Source organism: Hesperophylax consimilis, chromosome 10, assembly GCF_061612785.1.
Source record: "Hesperophylax consimilis isolate HC1 chromosome 10, BYU_Hcon_1.0, whole genome shotgun sequence".
Classification (NCBI taxonomy): Eukaryota; Metazoa; Arthropoda; class Insecta; order Trichoptera; family Limnephilidae; genus Hesperophylax; species Hesperophylax consimilis.
This window is the reverse complement of record NC_142845.1, coordinates 11,046,567-11,072,960: the sequence shown is the minus strand read 5'-3', so window position 1 is coordinate 11,072,960 and position 26,394 is coordinate 11,046,567. Positions and strand designations below refer to the sequence as shown.

At 37.0% G+C, this 26,394-nt stretch overlaps 2 protein-coding genes across 2 annotated transcripts in view; both read right to left on the bottom strand.

Moving 5' to 3' along the window:
* S6KL (ribosomal protein S6 kinase like) overlaps positions 1-26,394 on the bottom strand; it is a 219,188-nt gene that overhangs the window by 187,619 nt on the left and 5,175 nt on the right. The window contains exons 4-7 of the mRNA XM_089636568.1: positions 23,886-24,009; positions 20,796-20,903; positions 19,975-20,133; positions 13,516-13,604 (exon numbers count right to left, since the gene is read on the bottom strand). Coding sequence (XP_089492694.1) covers positions 13,516-13,604; positions 19,975-20,133; positions 20,796-20,903; positions 23,886-24,009 — 480 coding nt within the window. The remainder of the gene's footprint in view (positions 1-13,515; positions 13,605-19,974; positions 20,134-20,795; positions 20,904-23,885; positions 24,010-26,394) is intronic.
* Atg101 (autophagy-related protein 101) lies at positions 16,097-19,955 on the bottom strand. Its single transcript, XM_089636569.1, has one exon. It carries the CDS (start codon positions 19,691-19,693, stop codon positions 19,037-19,039), a length of 657 nt encoding a protein of 218 aa, XP_089492695.1. The 5' UTR covers positions 19,694-19,955; the 3' UTR covers positions 16,097-19,036.

Sequence of the window (26,394 nt, the reverse complement as noted above, 5' to 3'; positions counted from 1 at the left end):
AAGGGGTCGGTGTGAATGGTTTAATCTATTCTACATCTATAAAAGCTTGATTCTTGGAAGAAATAAAACTTTTAAGGTAGCACTCGTTTTTGTGTCAAATCTGGAGGCATATATTGCCGTTCTTAGGGCAGCCGCCTTAATATTTGATGTGGGTCCTGTACCCTTGAAATTTTTATTTACTTTACATTTTTCAAATTGATAATTCTGAATTATCTTAGGATCGGACCGCAGGCCGTTGTCTAACAGTTTCTGGATTTCTGTTTTTGGATTTACCATCATGTAATATGTTTGTTCTACATTGATGTCCATTATTAAATGACAAAATTGTTTTAAAATTCTATAATTATTTAAATTGTTTTACCTGAGAAACCATTTTGCATTTTCAATGCATTTTGAAAATAGGTATTTTGCATTTTGCATTTTAAATGCTTTTCTAAAAACCATTTTGCATTTTGCATTTTCAAATGGAAAAATTTTGACCCATTTCCATTTTGCATTTCAAATGGTTTTGGGTACCCATTTTGCACATCTCTGTTCAAATGTTATTATAGCTGTTCAAACGACAGTAAGGATCCCTTTCCGGATAATAAAATAAAATAATTCGATTTCGCAGATATTAAAAAGATTAATTTAAAAAAATTGTAATAATATAAAAAATAATTTCTTTTTTAGAAATTTAATAATCTTCTTAAAAATTAAAAATATATTTTTTAAATCATGTTGGAAGTGGCTCATTGTTCATAGTGACTTGCAGCTTATCAGTGAAGAATTGAGGTCACCTCCTGGTTCAGATGGAGATTTAATTAAATGGTAGGGATTTGGAAATAGATCAGCAAATATTAGCTGTTACTCAAGAGGTCACTCTTTAGCAATGTTTAGACCAAACACAGATGCCACTAAATCTGTCAATGTTCCGAAAATCAAGCAAGTCGTGACGTCAATCCAGGCCCGGACTTAGAAGCCCGGGGGATTAGGCACTCACACCAGTCGGGGGGGAGGGAGGGGAACAACTTCAGTTCCAGGGGAAAAAGTCTATTCCAAGCACGTCAAACTGAAAGGCTCTCATGGGCCAAATAAACAAGGTCATAGTTCTATGGTGTTATGGCAAAAGTTGATATGTCCGATTTACCGAACTTTACAGGAGAGGAAATATTACAATTAAACATTGATGAAAAATCAGAATCAAAAGATATTTTCAATATTCTTTGAGTAATTTGTGCTCTAGAGATCTAAGAATGAAGACACATATTGCATTTTTGACTAGTTTATGTGATTAAGCTATAAAATTTTGTGACTTATCATGTTTTACCTCCACATACACAGTTCGTTCTCTCTTAAACCTCTCGAGGTAATGTTTAATGTCATTAAAAAACCTTTATGCAATCAAACTTAGTTATAACGAGCACGAGGTGACCGACTAAATTTGCTCCTTATAGCCATTAATCGTTATATCCAAAATAGGTTTTCGAAAAGTTATATGTACCTACCCACCTGCCTCTACTATCAATATATTCGCAAAAGTACAGTATATTTTCAAATTACGAGTAGGTGTTACTTATTAAAAAAATTATTATAAAAATACACTTTTATTACTCAAATTTATATCAATGATTGTTTTAAAGATTTCGCTTTCATGTTTCTCAATTTCCCCTTCAAAACAATCAACGCTTTATAACTATCATCACCTGGTTCAAGGCTTCCAAGAAAAATATCACTAAATTGTTACTACCTTTGCCTTCTGTACCCATCGCTTGCAAAATCGCACTTGTCAAAAATAACTAGCTTGAGGGATTGTTTTGGTTTTTGGCTGTAAAATTTGACTTGTCACAAACCAGTGATGCACAACCCACGGCCCCATTTTTGCGGCCCGTATGTCAATTTCACACGGCCTACTTGGCTATACAGAAAAATCTAAATGTTTGGGGTAATTCTTGATAACCCAGGCTGACAACATTTTTTTATAGAGTTTTAGTTCATTTACGCTGCATTTCCTAAATGGAACCAAATTTGAGGAGCCGGATTGCATAGTACGAAATTAAAAAAAATCAACAGAAACCTTAACAAATTTCGCTGTCAACCCCCTCCCCCTCAATGACAAACAAAAAAAATCTACTCGTAGGTCTTGGTCTGTTTGAAAAATAGGCAAAGCGGCCCCTCTGCTGAAAATTATTACTATCATAAATTTACCCCGTGCAGGGATGTGGGTACCCATAACTAGGTACCTTCATAAACATATTTATTGGTTGTTAAAGTAAAATTGACGGTGAGTTGTAATACAAAAGAAGACGTAAAGAGGGAACAAATACACAAAGCTCAAATTTCTCACAACTTTCGCAGATTTTATGACAATTTTACATTGTGCCCGATGGATAGCAATGAGTCACCTAGCAGACAATCTTACACAGGTAGTGCCATAAAAATATGAATCTGTCCCTAATAGGATAGGAAATTCTTGAATATTTCCCAACTATATTTTCAGACTCAACGATCCATTCATGTATTCAGAAATTGTGCTGGCAAAATTATTTGCTCTATATATCAGTGAATCGATCTGGTTATAACAATCAACAATTATATGAAGATAAGGCTGAACTAAAATATAGTTTTGTAATTGTTCATTATAGCTCGTTATAACCATGTTCGACTGTATTTACTTTGATTCCAATATCCTAAGAAATTAACTCTAGCATCCCAAGCTAAGGTGTGAGATACCGTGCTCAGGGCTGAATGACACTGGGGAACAGTGTCACGAACGGTTCCTCCGAGACACAAGGTCGCATCTCGGAGTATACAGACCTTACCCCAGCATTCGGGGCTCTGCTGGGGTGGACCTTTTATTTCCCTAGATACTCGTGGGACCAAATATGGACTGTAAAAACAAAAACCAAAACAACACTGACGAGGGACCTTTAAGGAACCTAGGGGGAGTGGAAGGAAGAGTTGAGGCCGCCTCGGTGGACTCATCCCTCTTGGGGCCTTTGAGGAACCAAGAGGAAGTGGAGAGGAGAGATGGGACCACCCTGGTGGACTCTTCCCTTGAGGGGCCCTCTGGGAACCATAAAGAAGGACCTCCGACGGACGCAACGCGGCGGGATCCCCCAGGGGATCCAGACGTGGAAATGCAGGGACCATCAGGGGACCTGGAAAATAACTTCTTTAAGAACCCCCGACTCCAACTGGGGCCCTCGGGGAACCAGCGGAGAGGGGGAGACTTAAAGAAGAGACTTACTCCAACAACCACCGCTGAGGAAGACAAGGTAAAGTCCCTGTCAGACGATGTGAAAAGAATTCACATCAGTAAGAAACTCAGTGGGGCTGCGAGGAGAAAATTAAAAAGAGAGAAGCAGGGGCGGCAGGAAGGAAACCAGGAACAACCAGGGACTGTAAAAGTCCGCTGGGGACAACCAGGGACCTCGAAGGCCGGAACCAGCAAACCAGGGACAGACCGGAAGCTAACGGGGACCGCACAAGGAAACCGGGAGCAACCTGGAACGTCCGGGGAAAAGAAGGCCGGGAAGAGAAGAACCTCACCGGAACCTAAACCCTTGGGGCTTTCACCGGGAAATGCCAGGAAAAAGCCCCGAGGAACTCTCACCTCTGCTACCTATGCGGAAGCCGCTGGAAATAAAATTCGGGTGGCTGTTGTCCATAGAAACAGAGAGGAAAAATTTACAAAAGAGCAGGAGGCCCTCGTGAGTGAGGCGGCCGCGGATCTGATTTTGAGCATCCCAAAGGGGCAGTTCAAACCCAGATTCGACGAATGCTTCACTCAGAGGGGCGTCCTGAAAATGACCTGCTCCGACAAGGAGTCAGAGACATGGCTGAGGAAGATGGTGCCGACCATACGGAAATGGCAGGGCTGCGACCTGGAGGTGGTGGGGTTGCAGGAACTGCCAAAGTACGTAAAGGTTATGGCAGTAATCCCCGAAAATGGAGCAGAAAGCACCGAGAGGTTGCTACAACTGCTGGAGAACCAGACTCCCCGGCTACACACAAAAAAATTGATCGTCCACGACTCGATCAGGGATAAGAACATGTATCGCCTGATCATGAGTGTGGACGAGGAAAGTGTGAAGGTGCTGAGGGAGATGGGGATGACGGCGCATGTCGGGATAAGGAAGGCCACTTTCACGGTGCGCTCTCCTAACACCAAGGAGCGTAAATAGGAGGAATGACTTAAGGATTAGGCAGTAATGGCTAAAAACTTACAGTTCATTCAAATAAACTTGCACCGCAGTCCGGCAGCGACGGCAGTGCTTAGCAGTAGAGTCACCCGGGACAGTGTGGACGTCGCGCTGATCCAAGAACCCTGGACTTATAGGGGGAAGGTCAGAGGACTAAACATGAACCAAGGTCTAATCTATTATAACGAGTCGGGGGACAGACCCAGGGCCTGTATTCTCATCAGAGGGATACCTGGCACACTACTACCCGAACACTGCAGTAGGGACTTAGTGGCTGTGAAGTTACAGGTCACGCTGGACCAAAAAAGCAGGGAAGTAGTTGTGGCATCAGCATACATGCCCTATGACTCTGTGGAACCACCACCCTCAAGGGAAATAACGAGACTCATCCAGGACTGCAGGGAGAAGGGTAGGGAACTGATACTCGGAGCAGATGCTAACTCGCACCACACTGTGTGGGGGAGTACGGACATCAACAAACGAGGACAGGACCTCCTGGAATACCTGATGACAGTGAACCTTGAGATTCTTAATAGAGGTAGGGAACCCACCTTCGTTATAAGTAACAGACAGGAGGTGATAGACCTGACCCTAGGAACATTGAGAGTCTCAGGATGGAGAGTATCGGACGAACCATCCCTGTCGGACCACCGACACATAGAATTTAAACTAGAGGGAGAAACAAGCAAAACGGGGACCGATACATATAGGAACCCAAAAGCAACTGACTGGACTAGATACTCGGAGGAACTAAATAAAGGAATGACAAGATTCCCAGCTAAATACGGCTACCCCGAAGAAATTGAGGACGCAGTAGAAATACTAAGGGACTCAATGATAAGGGCATACGAAAATAGCTGCCCTCTGAAGACAAGTACCAGGGACAAAACACCGTGGTGGAGCAGAAGACTGCAGGAGCTACGGAAAATAGTAAGGCAAGCTTTCAAAAAGGCCAAAAAGTCAGGAAACTGGGATGCCCACAAGCAATACCAGAAAGAGTACAAGGTGGCAATCCAGAAAGCCAAAACATGCTCCTGGGAGAAATACTGTGGGGAGGTGGAAACCATCCCACAGACTGCAAGAATCCAAAAAATTCTTGCAAAAGACCCAGGGGCAGCAAAAGGCCCATTCAAAAAAGCTGATGGAGGATTTACCAACAGTTGGGAGGAGGAGTTGGAGGTACTGCTGGGGAAACATTTTCCCGGCTACAAAAAGTTAGAAGCAGATGACACCGGTCCACCACCAGCCCGAGTTACACGGGAAGGTAAGGACTGGGACACTGCGGCTAAAATAGTTACTTCCTCCAGAGTTAAATGGGCAATCAGAGGGTTTGACCCTTTTAAAAGCGCTGTAGAGGATGGAATCTTTCCGGCACTTCTACAGAGGGGCCTAGATACAATCCTACTTCCGGTGACGAAGATCATGAGGGCATGCTGTGCCCTCGGATACATCCCCATACCATGGCGGAAGACAAGGGTAGTGTTCATACCCAAACCGGGGAGAGCTGACTACGACCAACCAGGTGCATTCCGCCCAATTAGCCTCACCTCATTTCTTTTGAAGACAATGGAGAGGCTAATGGACAGGCACATAAGGGACGGGGCACTGAAAGAGAAGCCCCTCCACGAGTTACAGTTTGCTTACCAAGCAGGTAAGTCAGTCGACGCGGCACTGCACAGGTTGGTGTACAAACTGGAGCAGGCACAAGCGACTGGGGAACTGGCGGTAGGGCTATTCCTGGATATAGAGGGAGCATTTAACTGCACCACTATTAAATCCATTGATGAAGCGGCAGAAAGACATGGACTCGACAAAACCACCAGAAGGTGGCTGAGGAACATGCTCTCAGGCCGGATACTTACGGTGACAAGGGGTGAGGTAAGCATCAAAATGCTGGTGACACGAGGGTGTCCACAGGGAGGGGTCTTATCACCCTTGCTGTGGAGCCTGGTGGTGGACAACCTCATCCGGAAACTCAACAACAGGGGCCTATATACGCAAGGGTATGCGGATGACATTGCAACCATAATAAGGTGTTGGGATGCAGACACAACCCGAGGCCTTATACAGTCAACACTGGCAACAATGGAAGAATGGTGTGAAGAAACAGGACTGTCAGTCAACCCAGACCAGACAGAACTAGTAATCTTTACGCGTAAAAGGAAACTAGAAGGATGGAGCAATCCAACCTTCTATGGAAAGGAATTAGAACCCTCTGACACGGTTAAGTACCTCGGAGTCATCATAGATGCCAAACTGAGCTGGAAAAACCAGGTGGAAACTGTAGGCAGAAAGGCCTGTGCTCTGATGTGGGCAACTAGGCGAATCTGCGGCAGAACGTGGGGTCTCAAACCTAAAATGATGCAATGGCTTTACACAGCCATTGTAAAACCAAGGATCATGCACGCAGCCCTGGTCTGGTGGAGGAGAACAACACTGAAAACAGTGATGGTCACACTCAATCACATACAGGGACTTGCATGCAGAAGCATCACAGGAGCCATGAGAACCACTCCAATACTAGCCATGGGAGTGCTGCTGAACCTACCCCCACTAAACATAGAAATAGAGGGGGCGGCGATGGCGGCAGCCTACAGGTTACATTGCAATGGCCAATGGAGAGGAGAGTTGCCCAGAAACAGTCACACGGAGATAGGAATAAGACTGAGGGCAATTAGTCCGACGGCTGGGATGAAGCAGGACGGCAAGCAAGCCGAATACTTCTTCGGACAGCTGTTTAAAGTGACGTACCCCACAAGGGAGGAATGGGACACGGTCCCAGGTCCAAACCCCAAACAGGAACTAATCTGGTTCACAGACGGGTCCAAGATGGAGGAAGGAACAGGGGCCGGGGTCTGTCTACAGGGATCTAAGAGGGAACTCAGTATACCTCTAGGAATGCACTACACTGTGTTTCAAGCTGAGATGAAAGCCATCTTAGCCTGCGCACAGGAGAATATGAGTATCGGGTACAGAAATAAGAACATAAACATATGTTCGGATAGCCAGGCGGCCTTAATGGCACTGGAAAGTAACCGATGCGACTCCAGACTGGTGATGGAATGCAGGACTATCCTTATAGAACTGGCGACCATCAATAAAGTAACCCTGCTCTGGGTACCAGGACATAAAGGTATTGAGGGCAACGAGCGGGCTGACGAACTAGCAAGGAAAGGGGCGAAAGCACCACTTGCGGGATCCGAGCCGGCCGTAGGAGTAGCAGCTTGCCACACCAAACTACATATCAAGAGGTGGGTCAAATCCCAACACTGGAAGGAATGGAAGAAGGCACCCGGAATGAGGCAATCTAAAGTACTCATAAACGGACCGGACCCTAACCGAACCAGGCAACTACTCGATATGGACAGAAACTCACTGAGGGAACTGGTAGGACTATTAACGGGACACTGCCATCTCAGGAGACACATGCAACTGTTGGGAGTGGAAAACACCAACATCTGTAGGAAATGTGAAGAGGAGGAAGAGACTCCAATTCACCTATGGTGCCAATGTCCCGCTCTGCTGGGAATAAGGCTCAGATACCTGGGAAGACACAGTGTGGAACCAGAAGCAGGGCCGTATTTGTACTTTTCACAAGTATAGGCCACTTCGTTTGCGCCGCCCCCTACCCCCTTCTTGGAAATTGCCACCGATAATATCTTTCATAACAAAAAAAAATAAAAAAAACAAAAAAAAAAAACAAAAAAATAAAAAAAATTAAAAAAAACATAATCACTCACTTTTAGGCTGCCATTAGGTGACACACAATTTTCAAAACAAAAATTCAAATGTAGGAAGTAGGTATTCAAAAATAAAATTAAAAAAAAACGAATTAGTACAATTTAATTTAATTAGTAAAATTTAATAACAAGAATTACAATTTTTTTCGGGTTTTTTTATTGACAAAATCATCTACAATATCTTCATAGCTTATAGTATTCATTAAGTCTGCTTCAATGCTCAGAAGAGCCAAAGAGTTAAGTTTTTTTTGCGACAGTGAAGAACTTTGGTAATTTTTCACACGTTTTAAACAGGAAAAACTCCTTTCTCCAGAACAATTTGTGGCCGGGGTGCAAAGTGCGATGCGGAGAGCTATATCCAAGTTTGGATAAACATTACACAGAGATTTTTTCCTCAAAAACTTAAAAATATTCAGTAATGATGTCGATTCAGGTTTCTCTGCCGTCTTATTAGAGGAAATGTGACTACAAAAGTGTACACATTCCTGAACTAAATCGTCTTCTAAATCATTACAGTAATATTGCACAAGAGACTGAGCTTTTTCTGAGACTCTGTTGAAAGTGACAACTCTATGTTGAAAGTTCACTCATTCTTGTTAAAAATGAAAAATTTTATATATGCTATAAGATTATATATGCACCATGTCTTCTCTCTAATTCAGCTCTCAGTCTGTCCAGAATTACCAAAAAGGTGTTGACTCTGAAAGAGTCTCTGGAGGTTGTTTCAATTTCCTCATTTGATGTTTCGTCTATGAAGTTTTTTCTCTTAGGGTTCCTCTTACTCTTAATGTCGCCCTGATATTGCTTAAGTGCGCTCATTTCAATTGCACTTTTTTCGAAAAAATCAAAGTTTTTCTCGCTCTGCTATTGTAAATTCGAGAAGAGATCCATAAAGATCAAATACCGTCAGTACATCAACAGATGAGTTCTGAATCTGAGCACTCACTTTATTTAATCTGTCCAAAATAGCATTCCAAAATACGATCATAAATGCCGTTTCCAGTTTTTCCAATTTAAAGCGAATTCCCCTTGCTTCAATTCGTGGGATGGGTTTCTGTGTAGCGTCATTTTCAATCATTTTTAAAACCATAAGTACTTCATCCCAGGAATCTCTTACACTTTGACAGGCATCTGCTCTTGCTGACCAACGTGTGAGGTTTACTCTCTTCAGCGTCTTTCGTTTTCCTATTTCACTAGCCATTTTTTTCCAACGATCGGTTGACTTCACAAATAAAGTATATACCTCTTCCAGCAACATAAAGAAGTGACAGGCTTCTGTACAAGACTCAGCAGCCGAGGTTCCCACCAAATTAAATGAAAAAGCTGCACAAGGGACGAACATGGCAAGTGGTGCTTGTTCTTGAATTATGGCTTGTAAACCATTATAAATTCCTGACATGTTCGAGGCATTATCATATGACTGAACCCGGCAGTCTTCTAGATTTATGTTCAACTTTTCTAGCTCTAAAGTAATGGCATCAAACATATCTTGAGCCTTGTGTCCTACAGAAGGTAAGAATTTAAGAAATCTCTCACATGGCTCTCCATTATTTAAAACATATCTAATCACAAGTGTCAGTTGATGTACGTGTGCTGCATCCGATGTAGAGTCTACAATTAATTGACACAAGTATACACACGAAACTGCCGTTTTGCACTGCCGGCCGGCCCGGCGCGCGCGTGATACGGTATATTATGTGTTCGTACGGGCGCGGGCGGGTAGCGGGGGTGACTGTTCATCACATCATCCGCCCCCGATCCGCCGCCACCCTTTACCCTTGCCGCCCGGGCAGTAGCATAAATATAAGTAACTATCTAACTAAAGTACTAGGAATTAGCGCCTTTAAAAATGATATTTATCGTCTAATAGTTATAAAACTCTGTCTATCCACAGGGACTTTTTTTGTTTATAATCGCATACACGGCTTACCAAAGCGAGCGAGTGCCGCCCCCTGAACTCTGCCGCCCCTAGGCCGCGGCCTATAAGGCCTATTGACAAATCCAGGACTGACCAGAAGACATCGCCACATATCCAATGACAGCCCTGGTGAACTTCATAAAAGGGACCGGGTTACTGGCAAGGGAATGAGGTAAAATGGGAGATAGTACAATGGGCCTATGGCCTAAGTGCTCGCAGGGAACGGAAGTAAACCGCCTCCGACTTTAAAAAAAAAAAAAAAAACCTCTAGCAGCGGAAATAAAATAACAAAATATATTTTTTTTAAATTTAAAATTTACTTTAATCAACACACAATTCACTTCAAAATCTTCCTCACCCTCGGACTCAGATACATCAAATGTGTGTGGCTTGTTTTTAAATTACCATTCAGGAGGGATTCAATTTGGGAGGCGGTTTTGGGTACTGCCGCCCCGGCAACCATATTGGATAACCAACTATGTACTGCCATATGTCACCCCAAGTGGTTCGCTACATTTGGTGATTTAGCAGGGTTTAACCGGGTTCATCGGGAGAAGAGTGTTCAGGTTGCGTTAGCCCACCAGCTGCGTGGCGTACCAGATACCAGAGAAACAAGTTTGGGGAGGGAACTTTAACCTATCCAACTGGTCTCTTACCGCAGCGGGAAGGATAGATTCATAAGTCCGTCACTCCTGGACATACTGATCCCTAGATCCTAGATCCCACCCCTCATACCTTTATCCTTCCCAGAACTTCATCTCTTTTCTTTCCTTAACAGACCCTCCACACAGTATCCTCAAAGATAACATAGGCCCTGAGGGAAATTATTGTCCTCAGCGCCTCCTGTGTGGGGTTAATGTAAAAAAAACTATGGAAATAATGAAATTCACCATTAATTAGTAAAAATACATCAATAAAAAATTTCTTTTTGGGAGGGTTTACAAGAAGAGGCCCGTCACCAAATTTTCCTTTATTAGAAAAGTTCTGAAAGACCTGAAAAAGCCCAGAAATCATCTTCAGTGTTCAAACAAATTGATACCAATCTCTAAGAACCATAATGGGAACATCACTAATTTTTTTTGGCCCATAAATTGCATGTTTTTCATACGAACATGACATTGTGTCTTCAGATCCTTTTTTACCTAGTGCTTCATGAAAAAATTGTCCCACTAGCCTCTTCTTGTTAGGTTGTACGTTGACAGCAAACGTTTGCAAAATGATATATTCAATGTTAGAGATGGGGTATCCAACACTTTCTGCAAGTCAAAACCAAAACCCCGGTATTTCTGCTGCTGAGACTTTATTCTTTTTTTGGTTGGATCATCTGCCATAAAGTCAATTTACAAAAATTCACCTTATGCTTGCACTGCACTTTGTATAGTTTTATTTTTGGCAAAACTATTGCATGTTTTACAAGTATCAAGCTTAGGTTGCTAGAATTTGTATTTCGTTTCCTTAAAAACAAATCATCGGATCCACATTTAACATTGATTTCTCGATCTTTCGTTTACTCATTTTTGATTTTGTGCAGGTGTTTTGTAGAAATTGTCAAATATTTGCTTTTGCTCTTAAGGAGAACACAAAATGAGAAATTTTTTTCTGCAACTAATGAATTGATTTAAAAATTTCCTTTCCGGGACACATACTGCTTTCCTTGGTACATATTGTTGATCCTAATAAAGAGGCTTCAAGCAATATAATGTGATTCTCTTCTACTACACTGATTGTTTTGCTCATCAACAAAATGATTTTGTGCATGAGAAATACCTGGTACGATTATATCAGCTTCATCTTCAGCAATATAATGTGATTCCCTTGTACTACACTAATTGTTTTGCTCATCAACAAAATGATTTTGTGCATGAGAAATACCTGGTACGATTATATCAGCTTCATCTGAAGACTCTGAAGCCCATAAGGGTGCGTATAAACGGGACAAAATTTCCGCAAGTCGAGCCATGAATTACAGGAAAGGAACAATGCAACCGTAAGCGGCTTTTTGTGTACATATGTAAATAAATGGAGTCAAGTACAAATGTCATAATGTGTCAAATAAAATTAAGGTGATGAACGAAATAAACTAATGCAAAAAAAAATATAATAAGTACCATCTTTATCTGTTAGGGTCTTGCTATTCAAGTCACCATTTCGCTAATTCCAATATCTGTTTAGTCCGGTTTGAATACATATTTTTATATTCACATCTTTACTTAATAATAACTGACAGTTCTGTTGTTCTGTACAATTTTCACACTGTTTCAAGTTTCCAATGAAAAAGGTGGGTTGCCAAAAGTTGATATGTATCCCAATTGGAATAATATTTCTGTGTGTGATGGCAAAAAATTATAAGTAAGTAACATATTATGTATCATTTGACTACTCAACCTTTTTAAGAATTTAACATATCAAGTTTAGTCAAACGAAAATATCTTTGGATATTGATAGAAAAATTTGATTGGATATTGATAGAGATAAGAAGTTCTGCCACCACATTACAAGGACTTGTGAGAATAAACCAAATTTGTCAAAAAAACAGACATATCAACTTTTGCCATAACGCCAGAGTATACGCAATATACGAACCGCACAAAAAAACTTTATAGAAACATGGGTTTATTTAATGTGTGGTTCTTAACCTTTTTCATGCTACGCCCCACTTCAACGCTTAAAAAATCTCCATGCTCCCCTATCATCCATATATTTCCTTTTTGCGCTACTCCCAATTTCTCCTAGTTAGTGGGACTATAACATCCACAAACGGGTGAGGTATTTTGAGGCAGACTTATACATATTCCAGTTTTGTTGCAAAATCTTTTACATTTTTTGTATGGAAACCTTTAAATATATCAATTGTAGATTGCAACAAAATGGGCTGCAGATGAAAATTGTAGGTTTTTGATAATTCTCCATTCATTCACACATTCTCCATGTTTATTACCTTCACACATAAAACTTCTTGATATATAATTACTTGTTATAATCTCTTTACATTGGTCTACAATCTTGAAATATGTTCACTGCCATATAACAATGATTTCTGAGATTTTGATGTCTTTCGGAAATGGAAGTCTTAATTTATATTTCCTTAATGTGTATCATTTTGAAACAAGGCAGAGGCCTCCTCCGAAGTTGGGGCCCTCAAAAAATTGACATATTTTTTGTCCTGTGTCGCCAACGTGTACCATTTTGGCACCTAGGCGAGGCCCCCTCAGAAGTGGAGGCCCTAGGAAATTTATTGACATATTTCTTTCCTAGTTCTGTCTTCAATTTGTACCATTTTGGCACCTAGCCACGGCCTTGCGGAAGTCTGGCCCAGTGTCGATCCACAACATTGCTTCTTCATCGTAATTTTGGGTGATACAAATAGGATGGGGGAGTGAAAAATACAAGTACCTACTAAAATAATTGTTGATAATGATGACTGTTAAAAGATCCTTAATGGTTAGTGGAACTGTAACTATTTTAACCAACTTGTACCGCTTGGAATCCTGTCCAAGAGTTGTTGCTGTCTTCGTAATCAAAGTGACTTCTGGATAAGAATATTTCCACAGGTAAGAGCCGAAAATCCTCATCAAAACACAGCCTTAAATAAGGTGTTTATTTTTCATGTGAAATTTCATTTATAGCAGTGGCTTTTGATGTAAACACATTAATATTTTTTTTAAATGCTTACCTCGTTTGTCAACATTTTGAACATCACAACTCCGAGGGACCACCAGTCCACTGCATGCCCGTACGGCTCCCGACTCAGGATTTCAGGGGCTGAAAACATTACACATCATAATTGAAAATGATAGACAAAATTTAGCTCTTCATAAACTATAAATTAATTAGAGCCAGTTGTTTGACCACCCGTCACATTTCGATATCAGTGCCATTTTGAATATTTCGACATTTTAAAAGTCCCCGTTAGCCATCGATTCTCGTCCCAACAGCAGTTTGTCAAAATATATTTTGGAATTTAATATGAGTTTGGTTTTTTGATCATCCGTTAATTCAGCCACCACCAAACATTAACCAAACGCTGACATTTTGAAGATCGTTAACGGGAACACATCAAATGTCAAAACATTAAAAATGGCGCTGATTGTCAAATTGTGACAATGTCAAATATGCATTAGTCAAACAACTGGCTAGATAATTTTGTTCTCTCTAAATAACCACTTGAGCGATGACTACTCAAATTTAGGTAGGTGATTTTTATGAATTAAAATGAGTTACAAATTAAAGATTTAATAAAAAAATTATTATAAACCCTAGAAATCTGTGTGGATTAATTTGCTTTAATCTACAGTAAGCAGTTAATTTATATTTCCGTATTAATATTTGGAGGTCTGATATTAATTAAATCGAGTGTGAGTCGAAAACTGAACAAACGGAAATCATCATCGTTCGAGTGGATGAGAACTTTTCTAAATCAGATAAAACTTCAGCAACATTCATAAACTGGTTTCACATTTAATTTGAGAAATAATAATCACAAATGAACAGCGAAAATTGTAACAGGAATTTCTACAATCATAATAACAAATCAAGATATCTATCACTAATCACTAACTAAAGTTATGTGTAGTGGATAACATTATTTTGTCATTAGTGAATATTAAAAAGAAATGTGCCAAGAAAGCATAAGTTGATGACAATCATTGTGCTCAGCAAGAAGCTTAATTTTTTTACCATAATATAGATTTTAATAAGCTGTATCAAAAGTAGCGATTACTCCCAAATGTGCGATTTACAGCATCACTCATTCTTTACCATTCGCCCAAAGATATTAAGCATATCAATATGTATTTAAAAATATAATATAATTATATCAAAACAATAGAAAATATCAATAATTACGTTTCTTCAGATGACTGGTAGAATTCTTGATGTTGTAAACACACACAATATAAGAGTCAATCAAAAAATCTATTTAAAAACTTCTTAAAACCTCGCTCCTATTCATTACTTCCGATTGAAATTAATTTTGACATTAAACTGCTGTTTTTGATTTCTAAATTGTGTTTTATCAAAACTTTTTTGTGTTTATTGTGTATTCATTTAATGTACAGTATAATAATGAACTCAGGATGAAATGAATAAAACAAACATATATCATTTACAATATTTAATTACAATATTATTTTCATACATTTTTAAAACAATTATTACATTTTACCATAAATAAGTATATTACGAAAGAGCAGAGCTATGAATCAAGAATAAGGTAACAATATGAATATTTAATTGTCTCATATTAACTTCACAGCCTTGTTGACATTTCCTATTACAACATTGATAGTGCACTAATTCGTCAATTCTGGCTTACTTGGGTAGTATACTTAAGCCATTATATTATTAACAAGATATTAAAGAAAAACATTCATCAAAAATAAACCTAAACCAAAACCTGTATCACCATCGTTATTCCATCGTACACATAAACCATAAAAAATAATGGGACTCGATTTTCAACTTCAATAATTAGGTAATGAATTTTTCAGTATAATTAAATTTCAAAATCAAAGAGTCCTTATGATCAAAACATATATTTAGAGAAAAGATTAAATCAATAGATACAAAATAGTAATGTTGTCGTAACAATTTAACTTCAAACAGTTCAGTTTCTAGTGCACGTTAGTAAAATTTGATTGTTGTATTATGTGGAATATATTTATTCAAGGAAAACTCCACGTATGTTATTTATATTTTCAGACGATAATTAACTTTTGAATTAAAGGCTTTTCTTAACACTATTCAGAAACAGAGAACTAAAAATATGCCTATACAATTCAAAGTGTCCGTTAGTGACCTGTAGGAAAACTGGAAAAGCATCTAAATGCGTACGCACAAGGTTTGTAGAAAATATATATCTGCACCTGCGCAGATTTACAATTTAAAAAAAACAACAATATTTGATTTCAACTTAATTACTAATGTAAACAACTATTAAAGTCGGTGGAGATGTAAATATGCCCAAAATAGGTGTTATAGGATTTTAGTTTGGGTTATTTTAATAATTATGCTATTTCCTAACCTTCAAACTTAACTTTGATTGAGAAAAACATAGACAGAAAATAAAATGTTATTTTATGTTATAAAAATCGAAATTTCGATTTATGTGGTAAATATATGGTATTTTTACTAATTTACTTCGAATATCTGAGTTAGGATCGCAAATATATTGTATTTTTATGAATTTACTTTGAATAACTGAACTTGAAGGACCGTCCGCGATGACAATCGGCTGCGAAATTTCATTTTATTTCATATTTTTACAAATTTACTTTGCTTGGATCGGCGGAGACGGAAATCGCCTGCAAATTTTAGATTTACAAGCAAATATATCATACTTTTAGGAATTTTCTTTGAATAATTGAACTTGAAGGGCCGGCTGCGCTGAAAATCAATCACGAAATTTCAATTTACATGCAAATAAATATATTGTATTTTAATGAATTTACATGAATATCTGAATTTAAAGGACCGGCCACAACGGTAATCAGCCGCTAAAATTTGATTTACGCAGATCTGTGTGGTATGTCCCGTGGATTTCGAATTAACGAGGTTCCACTGTAATACAATAGAATAGTGATAAGAAATGCCTTTCATTCAAAAGTTAATTATCGTCTGAAAACATTAATGTTGTGATAACAATTTAACTTCAAACAGTTCAGTTTCTAGTGCACGTATTGTGCAAGTAAAATTTGATTGTTGTATTATGTGGAATATATTTATTCAAGGAAAACTCTACGTTTGCTATTTATATTTTCAAATTTACAAAAATTATTAAATACAATACATAATGCACACAACAAATTTAATAAGCGCTGAAAAATATTTTTCAAATGAATATTCTATATTATATCTGTGATGATTGAAAACATGACCAAACACTATTGCTGCAACTTTATATAAATACTACGCTTTGCTGTGGTTCATTCTGTCTGTGCAGATAGTTAAACAATAGCGCGTTTTGCTTCTATGTCCAACAGATGGCACTTTTTGAAAAATAAAACATGTTTTACCTGACACAGGTGACATCTATATAATATAGGGATATAAAAACACATGCATATTCATTGTGTAAAAATTTCAAAGCAATCTGTGAAGAATTTTCGAAGATTTAACAAAACGAAATTAACTTTTTTATTCATATAGATTGTTCCTGAAATATTGATTTGTAATTAATATTTATATGTCAAATATCCATGCATTGCACAATGACGGAAATTCAAAGAAAAATCAGTTATGTACACAAATAAATTTTAAAATGATTGAATTAGTTTTTTGTGAATTTTGTAGTTTTACGCTTACAACTAAAGTATAATTAATTTCTAAGATAATTACCTAAACTAGTTTGACTTAATATTAAGTCATAAGGCAGAATATCATTAACTTAACCAATTTACGGAATATCAAATTGCGATTATAGTGAAAAGACCGCAGCGGGTCATTTTGCCTAGTTTTCGTGATTACCTTTATGTATTTATTTACAAAACACAAATTATTGTAAGTCTAAACTATGCTAATTTACAAAAATACAAAACATTAAAGACCAAATTATTAAACACCAAACTCTTCAATGAGTTCATTTAAAATTCAGCAGTTCATAATAATAAGCTTATGAAAATTCGCATCGATACTATTATGAAAAAATTATGCAAATTGGTACATTTATTCAATTTACTCTGTACAACTTGATTATTAGGTACATAATGTAATGTGTTCTCCACACCAACCTCAATAATATACAAACTAAAGCAGATACTTTACAATAAGATATTATTATCATTAATATCAATAACCTACAAACTTTACAAGATTAAATCATAATTTAAAAAAATTTACCAGTAGCGCATTTTGCTTTTATGTCCAACAGATGGCACCGTTTGAAAAAAAACATGTTTTGCCTGTCACAGGTGATTTCTACATAATATGGGGACATAAAAACACATGCGTATTTAATGTGTAAAAATTTCAAAAAATTCGGTGAAGAATTTTCGGAGATTTAACAAAACGAAATTTACTTGTTTATTTATATCAGATTAAACCTGAAATATTATAAAAAGTTTGAACTTTTGAAATAACATTCAATTGAATTGGCCTTTCAATGAATTGAAGAAAAACAATGTTAACACATAAATAACAATTACATAAAATATTTATTACATAATTTATTTTACGACCAAAATAATAGTTTGAATTATTATTATTGATGTTTGTATCAAACATCCATTTTTGACCAAAGAAAAAACAATGTTTTCTGGAAATTGATTTGTTGCAAAATAATGTAGGTAGATACATAAGATTATCAAGGGTTTTTTATGTTCACATAATATATTAGCCTCCACATAATTTTTTTTCACACTTCAGATTTTCACTCATAAGAGGAATTTTGTCTTGAGTTGAGTGAAATTGATACATATTTGATAATCTATTTACAACACTCTTCCTAACGATAATTAACTTTTGAATTAAAGGCCTTTCTTAACACTATTCTATTGTAACACAGTTCATATGACAAATACATATACTAAAGTGAAAGTCAGCCATTCAGTCCTAGGACAACACAGCCACATTACTAATCTACGCTCATTTTACTTATCTAGTCAAAATAAAACATTTAGGCGGCTCCCTTGTGCACTGGTAAGGAATCCACATAAACCAAATGCTACAAGAACCTGCACATAAAAGTAAGGTAGTTTGCAGCGCTATGCAGGGTCTTACAGCGCTCCGTTTATGTGGATTCCTTACCGGCCCATGAGGGCATTTCCAATCTGTGGCTGTCTTGTTCAGGGAATAAAATATTACTAATTTCCCAAAACATCTGTCTTCTAGAAAATAAAGTCGTCTACCGATATTCTAAGTACATAGAGTGCACAATGCATGATGAAGATTTTGCGATTTTATTTTACAACTACTTTACTATAATATTACACGCAATACAAAATTTTCGGTTGTCCGTTGGATAAATAAATTAGATATTTTAAACAAAATTCATCTCAAACTCGAACAAGTTTAAAGTAATTATCACAGAATTATGACTCCTTGTTAAAGTATCCGATAATGTTGTATATTATATTCACTTTTGATTTAAACAGCTGCAAAATAATTTGCAAGCATGGTGTCCAAACAAAACTTGGATGCTTCGAAAGCAAACAATGAATTAGCAGATTGCTGATTGCAAAATGGCAAAGTGTGCCCTATCACAAAGCCAGCGTTTCCCGGATTAACTTCTTCATGGTGTTGCCAACTGAAGAAGCGGGGGGTCCGGCCAGGCTGTAGTTGATCTTGAAGAGATAGGGTTGGACATCCTGGTAAGAGGTGTCGAAGATAAGATCCACATCGGACTGTACCGGTACTTTGGGAACATATTCGTGTCTATTCATCACTTCCGTTATATAAAACACCTTGTCTTGGAGGTTTTCTCCGACTTTATCGCGACAGACTTGTCGCTCATCCTCGCTGTGCAGTTCTATCAGTTCTAGGCGCACCGTCCACACTTCCCATGGGATGCATTCTGCCTGGAACGGCCAGCGATTTCTCTTCTTCTGAAAGAATTCCAGGCTGATTTGGCCGGTGGCAGCACCATCGTTGCTTCTTAACAACTCTGAGAATCCTGAAATCTCCTTTTTTACAGTGCGATCGAGACCGCTTGATGAGCAACACACGTAAGTGAAGTCGATGAAGTCGCAGTCTACGTCCATGTAGCCAAGGGTTCCAATGGAGTAGTTTCCCTCCACGTTGTAGAGGAACTTCCCAAAGGACCTGTGGAAGAGCACCGTGTGGAAGATGCTGGCCACAGCTTCGTCCACCTGTCGGCCCTCCATGGTGAGGGAGAAAGCTTGCGAGCGAGCGTTCATCTTGCTTGATGTTTGGACACGTTATCAAATATCAACTGCTATAATTCAAACCATTGATTCTTCAATATCATAATAATCTTCCCTCAGAGCCTTGCATGTTAAATTGATGCAGCAAACTCCCAACACAAATGTAAAAAAAAAAACTTTAAAAAAACCACAATTCATTGGCGGTGTGGATTAAACACATTGTTTTGTATCTCTAGGAAAAGAAGGGAAAACTAGAAGGAGAACTAGTTTGTTTGCAAGATACAGTAGTGTTTAAGTAAGGAAGCTGGCAGTACCCATATAGCGAAGAGTTCCGCACAGAGTGGTGGTTCTGCAGCCAAACTTTAACCATTTGGAAAGGCCAAAGTCAATCAGCTGGATGTGGCCGAGGGCATTGAGCAAAAGATTCTCTGGCTTCAGGTCCCGGTACACTATTCCAGCGTTGTGCAGGAAATCTGAAACATTTAAATGTGTAACATTCAACAAAATTTATTTATTAATACATATTAATGTTACATACCATAATATTCATTTATAACAAGTACATGGCCTAGATTCATTTCATCGGGCACCCAATATTTAATACCACAATCTTTCTAATACACATTGATAAACACTCATAAACCGTACAGTTTTGTTTGCATTACCCAATAATCTCATTGTAAATATTAACTTTTGGTGTGCCGATGCTAACCTAAATTTTCACTATCCACCAGCTGATTCTATTTTCGTAATAACTTATTTGTTTATCTTAACTTAACTTATTATACTATCTTACCAGATAATGTGTTTATACATTTATAAAAAAAGGTACATAATCTACAATGATGACTGCGATTTGGTGAAACCCTTCAAGTCACATTTCATTGGAATGTTACCTTTCGTAAATAATCGTTTTTAACGCCTCCTGTAAAGTTTATTTTTTGTGGCTCGAAGGGTTTTACCAAACCACAGTCGATAAATAGTTTCCCTAAAATAGCTTAGAGAAATAATTTTTTGATTGTGTCTATTGGATATAGCGGCACACAAGAGGTTAAATATCATACTAAAACATTCTAAAAAATTAACCATATGTAAATATATTGCAAGAAATGTTGTCAGATGTGCTGTTCCTTACCTAAAATGAGTGAGATCTCAGCCACATACAAACGCACCAATTCTTCTGGAAGCTTGCAGTAGGTTTCTATCTGGTTAAGGAGTTCTCCGCCAGGAACAAAATCAGTCACTAAAATAAGACAATAACAGATGAAATTTATAGATGATTGCATAATTGTTCCTTCACGAATAATTACGAGCTATGCTGAGTCTGGCTGAATGGAAAATAACTTTAAAAACTTGGAAAAATACATACGAACCCGTAAATTTTTTTTTTTCGATTTTATTCAAATACAAATTGGGTTGTTTCAACTCCAAAAAAGCTTTCGCTATATTTGAATAATCCGTTTTAGGACGGGTTGTTTCGGAGAATTTGAACAATTCATCAAATTTCAACGTTCATTTTCGGGGTCTGTGAAAGTCCTATGCAAGTTCTGTTAATATATCATTATAGGTTATTGGCTTGACAGAACTGAAATAAAAAACAGAACTTGAAAAAATCTTTCGCGGAACTGGTAAATGAACGTTGAAATTTGATGAATTGTTCAAATTCTCCGAAACAACCCGTCCTTAGTGTTCCTCGAAGAATTACGTATTTAGTAAAGTTAATATGGCAACATGCAATCGTATTACTGATTTATTCTATCTTTTTCTAGGATGGGAAGTTCTTCATAAACATAACCTAAAAGCCACTGAGGGAAATGGTGCTCAAATGACATCAGAATCATGGAAACAGATAGGAAATGAATATAATGCCTAGAGAAATTATAGTTAAACCAAACTACACGACTGTCAAACATTTAAACGCTGTTTATGTAGATAAAACCTTGTACGAGGTTGGTTACAAGAACGCCCTATGAATAACTTTACTGAGAGCATCATACAAGTCTGTGTTTTGGATAGTGACTGTTCCTATGCAGAAACCAAATTATCTCCATGTGTCCCCAACAACTCCCCAATTAAACGTTCAAGGGAAATGAACAAAACGGTTTTCGTCAGCAAGAACCGTAGTATTATTTACTGTTAATTTGATTTATGTGGTATATTCTTTTGATATTCACGTTTTGAGATTGATTCACAACACATATTTTATACCTGATATTAAAGAAATTTGTTTCTAACTGTCTTCTAAAAATTTTAATGCCAGTTACAGGTTTGTGCCAATTATGCAACATTCCAAACTATGCAACATTCATACGTGAGGGTTTAACTAGTCTGTTCAAAGGCCAGACTTGGCCGACCTTAGCGGTACGATTGTCCCTCATGCGGATATCAGCTCAGTATGACGGTGCCAGCCCGTTCAGCACTTTATTCTGCATTTATAAAGTGAATTCTTTCTGTGACTCAAACCCATTGTAGGAAATCATGTAGAAAGGTAGCGTATATCCTGAACATTCCTTGGACAGTGTATAATATGAATTCAAATGTTTATTAGGCAGACTAGCCCACAAACATTTTACCAGAATCTCGTTGGAAGAAATTTTATGGATTGTTTTTATAGTATAAAACCATCCCGCCGTTACCGCAGGGGTAGGCAGAGAGGATGGACTGTCAAACAAGTCGGTCTTGTCACAGACTCCTTGCCTCATTCACACTCATACATCGTCTCGTACATACTCTTCCGTTATTCCGACTCTTGACATGACCCGACTCAAGCATCTGGCTCACTTGATCGAAAATTTCAATCACAAGTTTGCTAAATTATCGAAAAATATACATTTTTACAGTCAATAGATTGTGATACATTGGTCGACAAGAAAAACAAACATGTTCTTTTTCAATGTTTTCTCATCATTTTCAATCACTGGAAACAACGATATAAAAACGAATTTCGGCAATATTATATGTAGAAAAGGTATCTGAACTTGTTCCCACAAAACCGTTAACTTCATAAATTTTAATCGTTGGGTTTTCTTTGCGTTATTTGCCAAAATAGTCAGGTCGTTATCACCAGTAATCGGTACATTGTAGTACATACAATCTGCCATATGGCAATTGTGACGTTTGCGCATGCGTCATTCTTAAAAAATATGGATAATCGCGTTAACCGGCCGATTTTGGGTGATCACATTTTCATGAATATTTCGCTGAATTTTTTCTTGACGGACGATGAAACAACCCATAACAGACGGGTTGTTTCGGAGAATTTGAACAATTCTTCAAATTTCAAAGTTAATTTTCAAGTTCTGTGAAAGATTTTTTTCAGTTCTGTTACTATTTCAGTTCTGTCAAGCAACTAGCCTATAATGTTATAATAACAGAACTTGAATAGGACTTTCACAGAACCTGAAAATTAATATTGAATTATTATAAGCAATAATTAGTCGCCTGTAATATCAAAACAAATTGAAAATATCTCCAGAGTAAAAATAAATGCCGCCGACGGGAATTGAACCCGCACCTTCTGATGTCCGGTCAGACACTCTGAACTACTGAGCAACGTCGGCTTATTTCCAACCCGCCAAATAATTCAATAAGTACTAGTACTATAACTATAGCGCCCTTCGTGGCAGCAGGACGCGTCCTAACGTATCCTCCAACCGCTTTGTATTTTTTTTAGTATTTTCAAGGGAAATGAGCCAACATCCCTTTGAAATTATTTTTAAAATCAATCTATCAACATTTTAACATAAATAAAAATAAACTTAATAACCAGTTATTAGAACTTTATAGTGGGTGATTTGAGTGCAGTGTTTTTTATCATTTTATTATTCTTTGTGCTATGCATAAAAACCTTGTCTTATAAACATAAGTTTATCTTTAAAAAAATAATTACCGAAAATTAATGTTGAAATTTGATGAATTGTTCAAATTCTCGTCAAACAACCCGTCCTTAATTCTGTTTTTACACAGAGAATACATACGTTGTAATACAGAATACCGTGTTAAATGGGAAAATTCTAATAAGAACAGACATTTCCATTACGTTTGTTGACCTTGTTATATCAAAATGATGTTAAAACAGACTGTAGGTACTTCCCAACCTTCCTCTCCCATATCTCCTACACCTCCCTACTTTCTTCAGTCTCACAACATAGCCCGATTGGGGATGAGGTAGTCCCCACGGCTTTGGGCAGTTGGGACTCTGACAGAGAAAATAAACCTTTATTACCTATATATAATCTTTTCCTGCTCTGCCACTTCTGGAAGCAGTGAACTATAAAGGGATTGTGGCCGCACACCTCCTGAATATGCACCTCATCCTTCACCTGCTTTATGCAGTTTTCTGAGATTATCTGAAATCATTATAATTGTATTTTTACAAAAGTTATTCTTTAAAGCTACTGGTTTACGCCGTCTGCTAATAGTTAATTAATAATACTATCATATTTAGAGCTTTGAAAAAATACATTAACTAACACACAATTCGTCCCATAATATAGCAGTCACAGAGAGAAATAGTCTGTGACGTCACATAGTTTTAGTCTCTTCTGTCTTTTTCGTTTTCATACAAGACGTGAGAAGAAAGAGGTCTATCACTGATGACGTACGAACGACCTCTCTGGGGCTACCCTAAATAATATAAACAAGGAGGAATATGGCATAGAAGCGTGCTGACTGTTGCCAAATTACGACTATCAAAGCAGTGGAGCCAATGAAAGTTATGCGCTTGGTGACACTGCGTTGGGTAGATGCAATTTGCAGTAGTATGCGCACTAAAAAAAATAAAAGTCGGTAACACTTTTGTGCGTGCGGTTTCATAATAATAATGGTTTGTGGCACAACTCCCTTGTTCCTATTATTGATGGTCACACTGATGATATTAATGTTAACAGAAGTCAGACTCGTAGATAAAACTAGAGGTCAACTAAAATACTATACAAATCTCTAAATATCACTATTTTTGAGACCGATAATTCGTGGTGGAATTCCATTATAATATATTATAATAAAACAAATAAAAAACTTTATTCCACTTAATTTTAAAATTAAGTGGAATAAAGTTTTTTATTTGTTTTATTATAATATATCTAAATATCAGTTCTGCTAGGCCTTGAGTTCAAAGAAGAGATATCGATATATACACTTCCCAGTGTTTATCAGTATGAAATATAAACAAATATGTATGTACACAGGTATTATGAATTTTGCAATAGTATTATATATTTTAAGTGGTGTAATGTTACATACTTAACGGTCCATAAAACATAATTTACATGCAAAGGGAAGAAGAGGATGTAGAACAAACAAATTATGCAAAATCATCCATAAGAAAGGAAAAATTAGATTAACCCCTCAGGCCTCTGGCATATTCTGTCAGAAGGTCAGAGTATTTCCGCTTTGAAAAAAAAATCAAATAACTTAAATTTTTATGAAAATATCCGAAAACAAAAAATTGTTTTTGAAAGGTGATAAAATATGCTCTCAAATTAAACTAAAATTACTGATAACAAAAAAAAACACATATATTTTATTAGACAAATGTAATTTTCACCTCACTTGTTTTTGTTGTTTCACATAAAAATAATTAATAAAAAATTTGCAAAGTTTCCTAATTTTGTTTTAAATTGAGGTCCAGTTGCTTTTGGTTTGATGGAGGTGTACATTTTAATTATTCCTTAATTAACTTCTAGATTTTAATATAAACCTTGGTGTTTTCTCTATCTAACACAGTTTAAATCATATTTCTCACCATGACAATAAGGGAGATACAACGATTTCTATGAGGCCATATATGAGCTATTCACAAAAGCGAACAAATTAGCCTAAGGAATTAAAATAAGTAATTATATTATTATCATTCATGATTCAGAATTAGAGAAACACAGAAAGAAGAAGGGTGAGAAATGATAAAGGTGTACAACTCGATATACTACATAACTTTGCAGACAGCCAAAAGCGAAACTAAGGAACAAACAGACTATTTTATAAATCTGTACATTTTTATGCGTTCAAAATATCTACAGTAGCAACGCTAATTACTGCCAAGTAAAATATTATCTCGATCAGATCTTATTTCATTAGATCTGATATTGAAACCTTTTTCAAAATCTCGACACTAAAGCAGCTAAATCTGCAAGCAAGAAATATCTGCAAGCAAGAAAAATCTGCAAGCAAGAAAAATCCTAGCCGGATAAAACTTATACTAGTCCCAGGCAGAGATTGTATGAACGTCATCGACGATTTTCCAAAAAGCTGTTTATAAAAATCTTCCTTCTCACACGTCTTGGGTATGAAAAAGACTGAAGATACTAGAATGTACAAATGTCTTCAATCATACTCTTATAGACATTTCGCAAACAAATGTTTCTTTCGAATCGAATAACTATTATGGTATTGACAGTTATAAAAAAAAAATAATGCTTTATTTCATAATACGCAAACAATATAATAAAATTCGCACAGGATGAGGTAGAAATTGAACATTAATTATACACTTATTCGTTAATAATTTTACCGTAAAAATAATATGACATTAACGTTATAAAGTTTATATCAGTTCCTGTCCTGAACGACTTTCTAGATTTGTAACACTTCAAATTCAAATGTCATTGTGATGAAATGTGGCAATGCAATTTTGAATATTAGAATTTTTAAAACACTTGAAAAAATATGCATATTTTAATATTATAACTTGTTTTGTAAAATGTAACTAAAAAAAATAATTCCTGTATAATTTT